Here is a 15,517-nt window from a genome sequence, read left to right on the forward strand (position 1 = left end):
ACAAGTAATAACTAAAGACGCTGAAAACTCAATATTTAAGGAGTTATGGCCATTTTAAACTTTTAATTAATTCACTCTTAAAAAAGTGATCACAAATAATAGCTAAAAAGCTGAAAACTCAATATTTAAGGAGTTATAGCCATTTTAAAGTTTTCTTTAATTCGTGCTTAAAAAAGTGATCACAAAAAATAGCTAAAAACGCTGAAAACTCAATATTTAAGGAGTTATGGCCATTTTAAAGTTTCAATTAATTCACTCTTAAAAAAGTGATCACAAATAATAGCTGAAAACGCTGAAAACTCAATATTTAAGGAGTTATGGCCATTTTAAAGTTTTCTTTAATTCGTGCTTAAAAAAGTGATCACAAAAAATAGCTAAAAACGCTGAAAACTCAATATTTACGGAGTTATGGCCATTTTAAAGTTTCAATTAATTCACTCTTAAAAAAGTGATCACAAATAATAGCTAAAAACTCTGAAAACTCAATATTTAAGGAGTTATGGCCATTTTAAAGTTTTCATTAATTCGTGCTTAAAAAAGTGATCACAAAAAATAGCTAAAAGCGCTGAAAACTCAATATTTAAGGAGTTATGGCCATTTTAAAGTTTTAATTAATTCACTCTTAAAAAAGTGATCACAAATAATAGCTAAAAACGCTGAAAACTCAATATTTAACGAGTTATGGCCATTTTAAAGTTTTCTTTAATTCGTGTTTAAAAAAGTGATCACAAAAAATAGCTAGAAACGCTGAAAACTCAATATTTAAGGAGTTATGGCCATTTTAAACTTTTAATTAATTCACTCTTAAAAAAGTGATCACAAATAATAGCTAAAACGCTGAAAACTCAATATTTAAGGAGTTATAGCCATTTTAAAGTTTTCTTTAATTCGTGCTTAAAAAAGTGGTCACACATAATAGCTAAAACGCTGAAAACTCAATATTTAAGGAGTTATGGCCATTTTAAACTTTTAATTAATTCACTCTTAAAAAAGTGATCACAAATAATAGCTAAAAACGCTGAAAACTCAATATTTAAGGAGTTATGGCCATTTTAAAGTTTTCATTAATTCACTCTTAGAAAAGTAATCACAAATAATAGCTAAAAACGCAGAAAACTCAATATTTAAGGAGTTATGCCCATTTTAAAGCAATAATTAATTCACTCTTAAAAAAGTGATCACAAAAAATAGCTAAAAGCGCTGAAAACTCAATATTTAAGGAGTTATGGCCATTTTAAAGTTTCAATTAATTCACTCTTAAAAAAGTGATCACAAATAATAGCTAAAAACGCTGAAAACTCAATATTTAAGGAGTTATGGCCATTTTAAAGTTTTCTTTAATTCGTGTTTAAAAAAGTGATCACAAAAAATAGCTAAAAACGCTGAAAACTCAATATTTAAGGAGTTATGGCCATTTTAAAGTTTTCATTAATTCGTGCTTAAAAAAGTGGTCACAATAATAGCTAAAACGCTGAAAACTCAATATTTAAGGAGTTATGGCCATTTTAAACTTTTAATTAATTCACTCTTAAAAAAGTGATCACAAATAATAGCTAAAAACGCTGAAAACTCAATATTTAAGGAGTTATGGCCATTTTAAAGTTTTCATTAATTCACTCTTAGAAAAGTAATCACAAATAATAGCTAAAAACGCAGAAAACTCAATATTTAAGGAGTTATGCCCATTTTAAAGCAATAATTAATTCACTCTTAAAAAAGTGATCACAAAAAATAGCTAAAAGCGCTGAAAACTCAATATTTAAGGAGTTATGGCCATTTTAAAGTTTCAATTAATTCACTCTTAAAAAAGTGATCACAAATAATAGCTAAAAACGCTGAAAACTCAATATTTAAGGAGTTATGGCCATTTTAAAGTTTTCTTTAATTCGTGTTTAAAAAAGTGATCACAAAAAATAGCTAAAAACGCTGAAAACTCAATATTTAAGGAGTTATGGCCATTTTAAAGTTTTCATTAATTCACTCTTAGAAAAGTAATCACAAATAATAGCTAAAAACGCTGAGAACTCAATATTTAAGGAGTTATGGCCATTTTAAAGTTTTCATTAATTCACTCTTAGAAAAGTAATCACAAATAATAGCTAAAAACGCTGAAAACTCAATATTTAAGGAGTTATGGCCATTTTAAACTTTTAATTAATTCACTCTTAGAAAAATAATCACAAATAATAGCTAAAAACGCTGAAAACTCAATATTTAAGGAGTTATGGCCATTTTAAAGTTTTCATTAATTCGTGCTTAAAAAAGTGTTCACAAATAATAGCTAAAACGCTGAAAACTCAATATTTAAGGAGTTTAAAGTTTTCATTAATTCACTCTTAAAAAAGTGATCACAAATAATAGCTAAAAACGCTGAAAACTCAATATTTAAGGAGTTATGGCCATTTTAAAGTTTTCATTAATTCGTGCTTAAAAAGTGATCACAAATAATAGCTAAAAACGCTGAAAACTCAATATTTAAGGAGTTATGGCCATTTTAAAGTTTCAATTAATTCACTCTTAAAAAGTGATCACAAATAATAGCTAAAAACGCTGAAAACTCAATATTTAAGGAGTTATGGCCATTTTAAAGTTTTCATTAATTCGTGCTTAAAAAAGTGTTCACAAATAATAGCTAAAACGCTGAAAACTCAATATTTAAGGAGTTTAAAGTTTTCATTAATTCACTCTTAAAAAGTGATCACAAATAATAGCTAAAAACGCTGAAAACTCAATATTTAAGGAGTTATGGCCATTTTAAAGTTTTCATTAATTCGTGCTTAAAAAGTGATCACAAATAATAGCTAAAAACGCTGAAAACTCAATATTTAAGGAGTTATGGCCATTTTAAAGTTTTCATTAATTCGTGCTTAAAAAAGTGGTCACAAATAATAGCTAAAACGCTGAAAACTCAATATTTAAGGAGTTATGGCCATTTTAAACTTTTAATTAATTCACTCTTAAAAAAGTGATCACAAATAATAGCTAAAAACGCTGAAAACTATATATTTAAGGAGTTATGGCCATTTTAAAGTTTTCATTAATTCACTCTTAGAAAAGTAATCACAAATAATAGCTAAAAACGCTGAGAACTCAATATTTAAGGAGTTATGGCCATTTTAAACTTTTAATTAATTCACTCTTAAAAAAGTAATCACAAATAATAGCTAAAAACGCTGAAAACTCAATATTTAAGGAGTTATGGCCATTTTAAACTTTTAATTAATTCACTCTTAGAAAAATAATCACAAATAATAGCTAAAAACGCTGAAAACTCAATATTAAGGAGTTATGGCCATTTTAAAGTTTTCATTAATTCGTGCTTAAAAAGTGTTCACAAATAATAGCTAAAACGCTGAAAACTCAATATTTAAGGAGTTTAAAGTTTTCATTAATTCACTCTTAAAAAAGTGATCACAAATAATAGCTAAAAACGCTGAAAACTCAATATTTAAGGAGTTATGGCCATTTTAAAGTTTTCATTAATTCGTGCTTAAAAAGTTATCACAAATAATAGCTAAAAACGCTGAAAACTCAATATTTAAGGAGTTATGGCCATTTTAAAGTTTCAATTAATTCACTCTTAAAAAGTGATCACAAATAATAGCTAAAAACGCTGAAAACTCAATATTTAAGGAGTTATGGCCATTTTAAAGTTTTCATTAATTCGTGCTTAAAAAGTGATCACAAATAATAGCTAAAAACGCTGAAAACTCAATATTTAAGGAGTTATGGCCATTTTAAAGTTGTAATTAATTCACTCTTAAAAAAGTGATCACAAATAATAGCTAAAAACGCTGAAAACTCAATATTTAAGGAGTTATGGCCATTTTAAAGTTTTCATTAATTCGTGCTTAAAAAAGTGATCATAAATAATAGCTAAAAATGCTGAAAACTCAATATTTAAGGAGTTATGGCCACTTTAAAGTTTTCATTAATTCCTGCTTTAAAAAATGATCACAAATAATAGCGAAAAACGCTGAAAACTCAATATTTAAGGAGTTATGGCCATTTTAAAGTTTTCATTAATTCACTCTGAAAAAAGTGATCACAAATAATAGCTAAAAACGCTGAAAACTCAGTATTTAAGGTGTTATGGCCATTTTAAAGTTTTAATTAATTCACTCTTAGAAAAGTAATCACAAATAATAGCTAAAAACGCTGAAAACTCAATATTTAAGGAGTTATGGTCATTTTAAAGTTTTAATTAATTCACTCTTAAAAAAGTGATCACAAATAATAGCTAAAAACACTGAAAACTCAATATTTAAGGAGTTATGGCCATTTTAAAGTTGTAATTAATTCACTCTTAAAAAAGTGATCACAAATAATAGCTAAAAACGCTGAAAACTCAATATTTAAGGATTTATGGCCTTTTTAAAGTTTTCATTAATTCGTGCTTAAACAAGTGATCACAAATAATAGCTAAAAACGCTGAAAACTCAACATTTAAGGAGTTATGGCCATTTTAAAGTTTTTATTAATTCGTGATTAAAAAATTGATCACAAATTATAGCTAAAAACGCTGAAAACTCAATATTTAAAGAGTTATGGGCATTTTAAAGTTTTCATTTATTCGTGCTTAAAAAAGTGATCACAAATAACAGCTAAAAACGCTGAAAACTCAATATTTAAGGAGTTATGGCCATTCTAAAGTTTTCATAAATTCGTGCTCAAAAAAGTGATCGCAAATAATAGCTAAAACGCTGAAAACTCAATATTTAAGGAATTATGGCCATTTTAAAGTTTTAATTAATTCACTCCTAAAAAAGTGATCACAAATAATAGCTAACAACGCTGAAAACTCAACATTCAAGGATTTTAAAGTTTTCATTAAATTCGTGCCTAAAAAAGTGATCACAAATCATAGCTAAAAACGCTGAAAACTCAATATTTAAGGAGTTATGGCCATTTTAAAGTTTTCATTAATTCGTGCTTAAAAAAGTGATCACAAATAATAGCTGAAAACTCAATATTTAAGGAGTTATAGCCATCTTAGAGTTTTATTTAATTCACTCTTAGAAAAGTGATCACAAATAATAGCTAAAAACGCTGAAAACTCAATATTTAAGGAGTTATGGCCATTTTAAAGTTTTCATTAATTCGTGCTTAAAAAGTGATCACAAATAATAGCTAAAAACGCTGAAAACTCAATATTTAAGGAGTTATGGCCATTTTAAAGTTTTCATAAATTCGTGCTTAAAAAGTGATCACAAATAATAGCTAAAAACGCTGAAAACTCAATATTTAAGGAGTTATGGCCATTTTAAAGTGTTAATTAATTCGTGCTTAAACAAGTGACCACAAATAATAGCTAAAAACGCTGAAAACTCAATACTTAAGGAGTTGTGGCCATTTTAAAGTTTTCATTAATTCGTGCTCAAAAAAGTGATCACAAATAATTGATAAAAACGCTGAAAACTCAATATTTAAGGAGTTATGGCCATTTTAAAGTTTTCATTAATTCGTGCTTAAACAAGTGATCACAAATAATAGCTAAAAACGCTGAAAACTCAATATTTAAAGAGTTATGGGCATTTTAAAGTTTTCATAAATTCGTGCTTAAAAATGTGATCACAAATAATAGCTAAAATCGCTGAAAACTCAATATTTAAGGAGTTATGGCCATTTTAAAGTTTTAATTAATTCACTCTTAAAGAAGTGATCACAAATAATAGCTAAAAACGCTGAAAGAAATTATGGCCATTTTAAAGTTTTAATTAATTCACTCTTAAAAAAGTGATCACAAATAATAGTTAAAAACGCTGAAAACTTAATATTTAAGGAGTTATGGCCATTTTAAGGTTTTAATTAATTCACTCTTAAAAAAAGTGATCACAAATAATAGCTAATATAAATAACAGCTAGGCTACAGTCGACCATGTGATACCCTACAACACTACTATAAGTTAGAAGCACCCTTATGTTCATGTTACTACGTCGTGTTGTTAGGTATTCAAAACAATTTCACATCAAAATTTTGGTCCATTTTACAATTAAATATAATCCAATGATCATCCAAAATGCTCGACATGTCCTCTGTCGTTAACCTCTCCTCAGCCAAAATTCCATGTCGATTGGTTTTAAAATGTCTGCAAAATCAGGAAAATTTTAATTTGTTGTCCAAATTTACATCTTCAAAAACAATAGGCTTTTATTCTGAACCTAACCTACCCCTATGCCAAATTTTGTTAGGATCAGACGATAATTGTGACCTGTATATAATACCCTCAAAACATAGTGTTGCAGGGTGTAGAAAAAAAAATTGAAAACGTACAATTCAAAATTGTAAGCCAAAGTGAAAATATCGCATGCGATAAAAAAAAATATGACAATAATAGAAAAAATGTAACAAACAATTTTAACTTTTTTGTTGGCAGATTTTTACGCGAATTTCTTAGATTTTACCCTTTTCTGGCAAGAGCCCATTGCAAATTAGTGAAAATTGTCAAAATCCGTCCAGCGGTTCTTGACTTATAAACGGAATAACTAACATCAATTTCATTTATATATAGATTGTTCCTATTTCGGTACATATCCGATATGTGGGCTATCAGCATCACTGTAATGGTCAGTAGTGACCTTCTAATAAATTTGTACTGTGGCCAGGATTACAAATATTAGCGGTTTTGTGGAAATTTTCGAATTTTTTTACATAAAAGTTATGAGTTGTTTTATCCGTTAGATATTGTCCGATGACCGTCCAAATTAGTAGGCTTCTACCCAGCCCTAAAGTCTAACTCCGTCCGAAATTTCGCGTTGATTGGTTTATAATTGCGGCCCGTAGAGCAACTGCAAAATGCGGAAATTTTTCATTGGTCCATTTCAACCCCTAAATTCTTTACGATCATCTCCAAAATCAATAGGGTTCTATTTTGATCATAACCCCACCTCCATTTTCAATTTCGTCAGGATCGGGTCATAATTGCGACCTGTAGAGTGATTACAAATTAACATGGACAGACGGACATAGATAGCTATATCGACTCAGCTCGGTGAGATAGGAAGATCTATATATACTTTCCTATGTGGGAAACCAATATTTCGTGGTGTTACATAATTGTTGGCCCAATCAAACTTATAATACCCCAAACACATAGTATTGTAGGGTATAAAAACACAAGTAGAGTGTAAAATATGTTACCTTAAAATACCAAGCCATGTTTATTAATCTATTTCGGTTGGAAACTGTGGCAGAAATCTTCAAAACACCGAAAATCGGGAAGTACCATTATATGGGTGTTTACCAAACAGTAAACCTAAATCAGCAATTTTTGCAGGGAGGTGTCGTTATATGGGGGCTATACCTAAACCTAGATAAATATAGGCCATTTTCAATAGCAATCAGTTCTCACTATTTGGGTGTCTTGTGCGTGCTTTCTCCCAAAATATTCACATTTTATTGTATTTCTAATTTTAATTCTTTTTCTAAATAAACGACAGACATTCCATTGCGATTAGCTCAAGAAAATCCTCTCAGTACATAGGAACCTTGATAAATCGATCCAAAAGATTGGTAGATAATTGATAGCTACATACCACACTCTATTGTTTAGTTTATAAGCTTCTTAAATACACTTTACTGCTATTTGTTTTTATTTTATTTTATTTTTTGTCAAATATCAATTACATGGAGCGTTGACAAAAAGCGTATCATTCAATTCTCTGCTAAGTAGCTTAGTGGCCAACAAATGCCTTTGGCTATTGCCATGTGGGGAGTATTGTTATGCGCCGCTTTTTGTTGTTGTGGACCAACCTAATACCGGTTAAGATCTGTGACAGGTTTATGGAGTAATATTGTTGGCTAGAATCAACTTCATGGCTGCATTGACAGTTGACAACAACAACAACCACAAAATACATACATAATAATGTTGTTGGTGGTTGACTTGCACTTTCATTAGAGTCTTCAAAGTGTTTTTTTAATGGCAAAATGTTCTATTTACAGATTTCTGTTGCTGTTGTTGTTGTTATTGTCTCCATTCTCGAAAATAGTTCAAAGAATTTGTAATGAGTTCATGTTGTTGGACATTGGGTGGAGCGAATTTGAATTGCAATATAAATTAAGGGATTTTGCTTGGCATTGAAACAGAATAGAATCTGCGTGCCAAACAGCAACACACAGTTTAGTTTTCTGCGATCTCCAGTTGGAAAAAAAAATCAAAAACTCAATCAAAATGAAAGTAAGTATTGGATTATCCTTGGAAAGAAAAGGCATTGTTTTAAATTCCATTTCACATCGCAACCAGTTCGCTGCTGCCATCTTGTCCACCTTAGCCTTGGCTTTGGGCGTTCAATCATCATTGGTTCCTGGTGTGGTCACACAAGTTGCTGGTGGCGGCTTGTCCTACACTGCAGTATCCTCCCCAGTTGTTGCCGCCCCCTGGCCTCTATACCCACATGCTGCTGTGGCCGTTCATGCCGCCGCTCCAGCTGTTGCCGTCCACGCTGCTCCCGTCCATGCTCCCGTTGTAGTGCCCGCCGTTCAAGGTTCTTATGTTGCACAGACTCGTGGTGCTGTCCACACCGCCCCCTTGGCCGGCCATGCCAGCTCCGTTGCCAATGTTAACTTGGCTCCAGCTCCCGGTACAGTTTAAACGACTGCTTGGATTGGATTTGATTTATGGTTGATCGTTATAGTCATGACATTCGTCTCTGACATAATTCTACTGCAGGGTACCTCCTACCATCCACAAATGTACATACATACACACATTTTTGATTAGCACACATTGCCATCTAGTTCATGTTTTATTTTAGTTCCATATCGTTTTAATTTATGCACTTCTTCTGTTTCACAATTTTTTTGAGTTTTGATTTTCCTTTTCCCTCTTAAGCTCCGCCATAAATAAAGCAATTACTGTGAAAAGTAAAAAAATAGAAATTATTGTGCTATTTTTTTAACTTATTTTTAAACTTAGATATTTAATATTGCGAAAAGAAATAACATGCCACCTAATTATGTTATCTAGAAAATTCGGAGTGACGAACGACACAGCGTCCAAATAACCTGAGGTTTTTGATTTAGGCAAGTATACAGGAAAACGTGTTAAATGTTCGTTTATCACACCAAGATTATTAAAAAAGATGTTAAACGGCTTTAAGTTCCACCATAGGGAAATACCAAAATCTGTAACCTTTAAGGATATTGAATATTTTTGCAATATCGTGTTCTACTCAAACATACATTCTGCATTAAAAATTGGACAAGACCTTTTAAACACCAACGATTATGTGAGGATATCTTCTGTCAATAAATATTTCAAAATGTAAAACTATAGTCGTTCAAAGCATTTCAGATCGACCGGACCAGAGTGGACTGATATGGCCCATTTTAAATACCTGTCATTCTAGACATAACTCAATCTATTTTATTTTCCGAGTTTCACGTTCCGCAAGAAAGGAATAAAAACAATGTTAAGTTCAGCCGCGATAAAATTCTATATGAAAACATGATTTTTGACCAACTTGGGTACCCTAAAAACCTCTAATATGTTGTATAGGAGGTAATCCGCCAACAAAGAACCGCAAATATCTAATTTCATCCAATTTGGTTGTACGTTGGGGCCTTACCTTCAAACTAATGAAAACCAGGAGGTAAATTTATTTATTTACCATAGAGGGTACCGTCAATGATTTTTTTTTTTGTGAAGAGTTAAAGCCAACGAAGAACCCGAAAGCTAAAATTATAACATATTTGGGTTAAAACCAAAAACCTTCAAAATACCAAAAGTCAGGGGACATTCTTATAAAGGGCACTTCCACTGGTAAGAACATCTATGGACCTCGACGAATATTTCGACTTTTTGCAAAAGGAACGACAAATTTAAAGTATTAACAAGTAAAAAGCTGTAAGTTCGACCGAGCCTTAAGCTATTACAATATTCAAATGCGAAACTTAAAAAAAATCTGTTTATAATGTAGCTAAAATCATCAAAATACCGAATATAGGGAGGTACCATGGGGGCTATAAAACGTGGACCTGCACAGACAATTTTCTGGCAGAGGCTGAGTATCCATTACGAACTTCAAATACCAAATTTGAAATAATTCCGGTAAATAATGTCGCTTAAATCATCAAAATACCGAATATCGGGTGGTACTGTTATATGGGGGCTATAGGATGAGGTGGATCTACATGGCCCATTTTTAATACCAAAAGTCCTGCAGACATAATACATATTTGAGTAAATCAGAAGTGCCCTTTTCGTATATTTGTGATTAAGCAGGAATTAAAAGTATTCGCGGTTTAATGAAATGTTCGTTAAACTTTTACTGAAAAGTTTTGGTAGAAATGTATATATATGGAGTGGGCCAATATTCCCTATTTCGTATCCTTCCTAGGGCTAACATAAATATTACAATGTGTCATATTTGGACCAAAAAGACTACTTCCTTTACTTTATATTAGATAATTGATCATTTAAAAACCAGTAAAGAAAGTCTTAAAGTCGGGCGGGCCGACTTTATGATGCCCTACAACACTACAACATATTAGAAGCCCCCTTATGTCCAAATCCATTTTCGAAGATTTCGCTTTTGAAATTATGTCACCCTTAGCATTTTGACCAGGGACATTTGTCCAATATTTACGCACTCCGTCGTGCTGTTAGTTGTGGTGGTCCATTTTACAGCTAAATATAATCCAATGGTCATCCAAAATGCTAGAATTCTTCCCCGTCTTAAACTCTCTTCTCATGCGTGTCGAATGGCTTCAATTGTGTGATCAGGAAATGTTTTCTATTTTTGGTTCATTTGAATAGCTAAATATTTTGCGATCATCTCCAAAAGCAAGAGGCCCCTCTGTATCTCCAACTTTAGACTAATCTATATGATTTGCTTGTCTACGATATTTCGTTATATTCTTCAACGAAATCAATATAAACCAGTAAAGAAAGTCCTAAAGTCGGGCGGGGCCGATTTTATGATACCCCACACCTCTTTGCTAATTTAGTTGAGCTCCACTTAATAATTAAAAGTTTTAATGGGAGAATTCAATCATACACGCTATGATTATAATTTAAAATTCAAAGGAATAAATATGCCGAAGCATTTGTATCTTCTAAATGCGGACTTGTATTGCCCATTTGGAGCACAATTAATTTGAAATCGTATAATGATATATAGACACCTATAGCCAAATCGGAACCGATCTCGATAGAATTTGGCAACGATATTTCTGAGCTGTATTTGATATATTTCCCTGAATATCATTGTTGCGGAGTGCATATTACGGCTGTAGGTAACAAATACAACAAATCGGATGAACAATATATATGGGAGCTATAGCTATATCTGAACCGATCTTTAACAAATTTGATATACCAGCTTCTTGACTCAATTCGGTCGTAAGTGCCAAATTTCATCCCATTTGGACAAATATAAGACGTTTGGTGCACAATAAAAGGTAAATCGGACGAAGTTATATATGGGAGCTATATCGAAATCTGAACCGATCTCGATAAAATTCAGCAAAGGTTTTTCTGAGCTGTATTTGATATATTCCCCAAATATTGTTGTTTCAGAGTGCATATTACGGCTGCGGAGGACAAGAATAACAAATCGGATGAATAATATATATGGGAGCTGTAGCATACTTATTTTCAGGTCTAAGTTGGTAGTATGTGCAAAATTCCATACTATTCGGGATGATATTACACGTTTGGTGCACAATAAAAAGCAAATCGTACGAAGATATATATGGGAGCTATATCTAAATTTTTACCGATTGTCTCGAATTTCGTCCTTGGGCTAAACAAATGATTGGAAAATTTCATCTCAATCGGATAATAAATGCGACCTGCATTTTGTTCACAAGAATACATGGACAGACGGACGGACGGACAGACGGACTGACATGCATAAATCAACTCAGAATGTGATTCTATGGAGATCCTCAAAAGTAACTATGGGTCTATCTCGCTTCCTTCTCCATGTTACAAACAAATGCACAAAGACATAATACCCTTACCACTATATGGTGTAGGGTAAAAAAAAATGAAATGTGTCAAAGGCGACAGATATAGGGGACTAAAGTATTCCACATTTATCGGTCTGCGGAAATCACTCTAGCTTCCGAACGAATATAAGTAGATTAATATTAATTAATTAATTATGTCTGCAGGACTGTTGGTGTAGAAAATTGTCTGTGCAGGTCAATGTCTTCGTATAACCCCCATATAACGGTACCCCCCGATATTCGGAATATTGATGATTTTAGCGATATTATTCACCAGAATTGTTTCAAATTTGGAATTTGAAGTTCGCAATGGATACTACAGCCTATGACAGAAAATTGTCTGTGCATGTTCACGCCTTCGTATAGCCCCCATATAACTGTACCTCCCGATATTCGGTACTTTGTTGATTTTAGCGACATTATTCACCGGCACTGTTTCCTATTTGATGTTCGTAGTTGATACTACAGTCTATGACAGGAAATTGTATATGCTGGTCCAAGTCTTCGTATAGCCCCCATCTAACGGTACCTCCCGATATTCGGTATTTTGATGATTCTAGCGACATTATTCACCGATTTTTTTTAAGTTTCGCATTTGAATATTGTAATGGCTAATGCCAAAAGTTACCTATGCAGGTCCATGTCTTCGTATAGACCCTAATATATCAGCTACATTCGGTATTTTTAAGATTTTAACAGAATTTTTAACCGATTTTATTGTTTTTGAGAATTGCCAAATTCGTTCCAAATGGTGAAGGGTATTCAAACTTCGACCCGGCCGAACTTACAGCTTTTGTATTTGTTTTTTTTTTGTCAAACTTCGTATTTGAATATTGTCATGGCTTATGACAAAAGTTTCCTATGCAGGTCCACGTCTTCGTATAGACCCCAATATAACGGCTATATTCGGTATTAATTCAAAGGAGCCGGATTTACTGCTTTATTAATTGTTATGAACTTTTCACTTATTCAAATTAATGACCCGTTGTGGTGGGTTTACCAGAAGGAGTGGACCGATAAAGTCCATCTTCATTCCATATTTTGTGTTCATAGAAATATTGGGATGTGCCGAGTTTTAAAGGAATAGGATGCTCATTTTCCGTTTTATAAGCTGTATGGTTATTCAAAATGTTGACCCGTTGTGGGGGAGGTACCAAAAGGTCCGATCTTTTCGTTCTTTATTATGAATGATCTTGCACTGTTCTGAAAAGTAAATTATGTGCTGTAAAAATTTTACCTTTTGTAGGGAGAAACCAAAAGAAGTGGACCGATATTGCCCATCTCCGAACTTGTTTTAAGTTTGACAATAATATTACGATGAACCAATTTTGAAGCAACTCGGATACTCCTTTCGAGAGTTTTCAAGTGAACCCGCCAGACAGGCAGACGGGACATCCTTATATCGACTCCAAATGTTCTGAAACCATTTTCTTTTTATGAAAAACAGGCTTTTAGGGCCTTTTTAATATTAGCCTAACTGTGAATGGGAATTTATTGTAGGTGATGCCGAAATAAAACTGCTTGGAATCCAGAAACATCTTTGTATTTTGAATAAAAAAGTAATAAAATATTTGTTAGCCAAAGAATATTATTATTGACACTAAAAAGAATGTAGTTTACAGGGCTATGGTCAGTTCAACTTATCTTTTCTACACCTTTGAACTTTTGTCTCGGCGATCAAAACACGCTTATGTGCAAACAGCCGTAATTGCAAAAACAACATGGACTTTCATATAATGCAAGCCATATGCAGTTGTAAACAGTTCCGGAATCATTAGACACACAAAAGGTAAACATAAAACAACCACAACAACAGCAACAACAATTGCTAGCATAAGACTTGCAAACTTCAAGTGGTTCTTATTGTTTGATTGTTGTCATGTAAGTGTTGGGGTGGAGTGCCCCCATTTCAATATAAAAATATGGAAATTTCATTGAATAGAATCAGAATAGAATCTGCGTTCCAGCTAGAAACACCGATTAGTTTTCTGTCTAATTAAACAAATTCAAATCACAAAATGAAAGTAAGTCTGGTCAACGAGAAACAAATTGTTTCTAAATCAATAACATGATTTCATTTAAATTACAGTTCGCCGTAGCTGCTTTGTTCACATTGGCCTTGGCTTTGGGTGTCCAATCATCGGTTGTTCCTCTGTGGGCCGGTCATCATCTGTCGTACACTGCTGTGGCACCATCCTTGGTTGGTCCTTGGGGACATACCGTAGTTGCCGCCGGACCTCATCCATCGGTGGCTGTGCATGCTGCCACATTGTCAGCCCCAGCTCCCAGTGTTGCTGTACATGCCGCCACCCTGTCTGCCCCTGCCCCTAGCGTAGCCGTACATGCTGCCCCAGTACATGCCGTTCATGCTGTCCATGCTCCTGTACATGGTGTTCATGCCGTTCACGCTGCTGCCGTCCATGCTGCTGCCGTACACGCTGCTCCCGTCCATGCTCCCCTTGCTGTTCACGGTGTCCAAGGTTCCTATGTAGCCAAAACCCGTGGTGCTGTACATAGCGCTCCTTTGGCCGGTCATGCCAACTCTGTGGCCAATGTGAATTTGGCTGCTGCCCCCGGAACCGTTTAAATTAGAATCTTAGAATTGGAATCGAAATCAATTTGTAGTTAATTAGGTCTTGAAACTGCGTACATTCACATTGTTCTAGTTCCCGCCCTTGTCATTTACATATTTATTTGCACTCTCTGACATTATCATTCCTTAACATTCTTTTCATCGTCACCCCCATCATTCTTCTAAATGAATAAAGCAATTACTGTGAAAAAGTAATTTTGATTTATTTTTGTTTTTAATTTCAAAAAGATTGACTATTTCTTTAGAATTAAAGGATCAGTTCATTAAGGTTTTCTGTAAAGTCGACGCTGAAGTTGAAGTCTGCAAAAGGGGAAAGTTGTCAAGTTTGATTTCATTCCATAAGGAAAAATTCAATTTTTTATGAAAATGTTAACAAAATGTATAACAATGGTGATAATCGAGCAAACATTTAGTTACAGATCCCATATATCTTCGTCCGATTTAAATTTTTTTTTGTGCGTCAAAGGAAAATTTAATTTGACAAATGCTACCAAATTGAGTCTATAAGCATATATGTCAAATTTTATGTAAATCGGTTCAGATATAGCCAAAGCTATAGCTAGCTTCTTCTAAATAGTGGAGGGTATTAAAAGTTCGGTCGGCCGAACTTAAGTGCATTTTTACTTATTTTTTTCTGATGTTCTTTATACCTTACACCACAAGGTGGTCAGGGTATTATGTCTTTGTGCATTTGTTTGTAACAGGCAAAAGGAAACGAGGTAGACCCATAGTTCCTTTTGATGATCTGCATAGAATCACATTCTGAGTCGATTTATGCATGTCCGTCCGTCCGTCTGTCCGTCTGTCCATGTATATTTGTAAACAAAGTACAGGTCGCATTTATTGCCCTATCCAGATGCAATTTTGCACAGATCATTCGTTTGGCCCAAGGACGAACCCTATTGAAATTGAAGATAATCGGTCAAAATTTAGATATAGCTCCCATATATATCTTCGTCCGATTTGCA

At 33.1% G+C, this 15,517-nt stretch overlaps 2 protein-coding genes across 2 annotated transcripts; both read left to right on the plus strand.

The window, feature by feature from the left end:
* The first annotated feature begins 8,022 nt into the window (after positions 1-8,022).
* Positions 8,023-8,881, plus strand: LOC131806721 (adult cuticle protein 1-like). Its single transcript, XM_059131335.1, has 2 exons — positions 8,023-8,180; positions 8,247-8,881. Exons 1-2 carry the CDS (start codon positions 8,175-8,177, stop codon positions 8,592-8,594), a joined length of 354 nt encoding a protein of 117 aa, XP_058987318.1. The 5' UTR covers positions 8,023-8,174; the 3' UTR covers positions 8,595-8,881.
* A 4,948-nt stretch (positions 8,882-13,829) lies between these two features.
* On the plus strand, positions 13,830-14,744 carry LOC131806723 (adult cuticle protein 1-like). Its single transcript, XM_059131337.1, has 2 exons — positions 13,830-13,980; positions 14,046-14,744. The coding sequence occupies exons 1-2, from the start codon at positions 13,975-13,977 to the stop codon at positions 14,541-14,543; spliced, it is 504 nt and encodes a 167-aa protein (XP_058987320.1). The 5' UTR covers positions 13,830-13,974; the 3' UTR covers positions 14,544-14,744.
* The last annotated feature ends 773 nt before the right edge of the window (positions 14,745-15,517 follow it).

This window comes from Musca domestica, unplaced genomic scaffold (assembly GCF_030504385.1).
Source record: "Musca domestica strain aabys unplaced genomic scaffold, Musca_domestica.polishedcontigs.V.1.1 85, whole genome shotgun sequence".
Lineage (NCBI taxonomy): Eukaryota > Metazoa > Arthropoda > Insecta > Diptera > Muscidae > Musca > Musca domestica.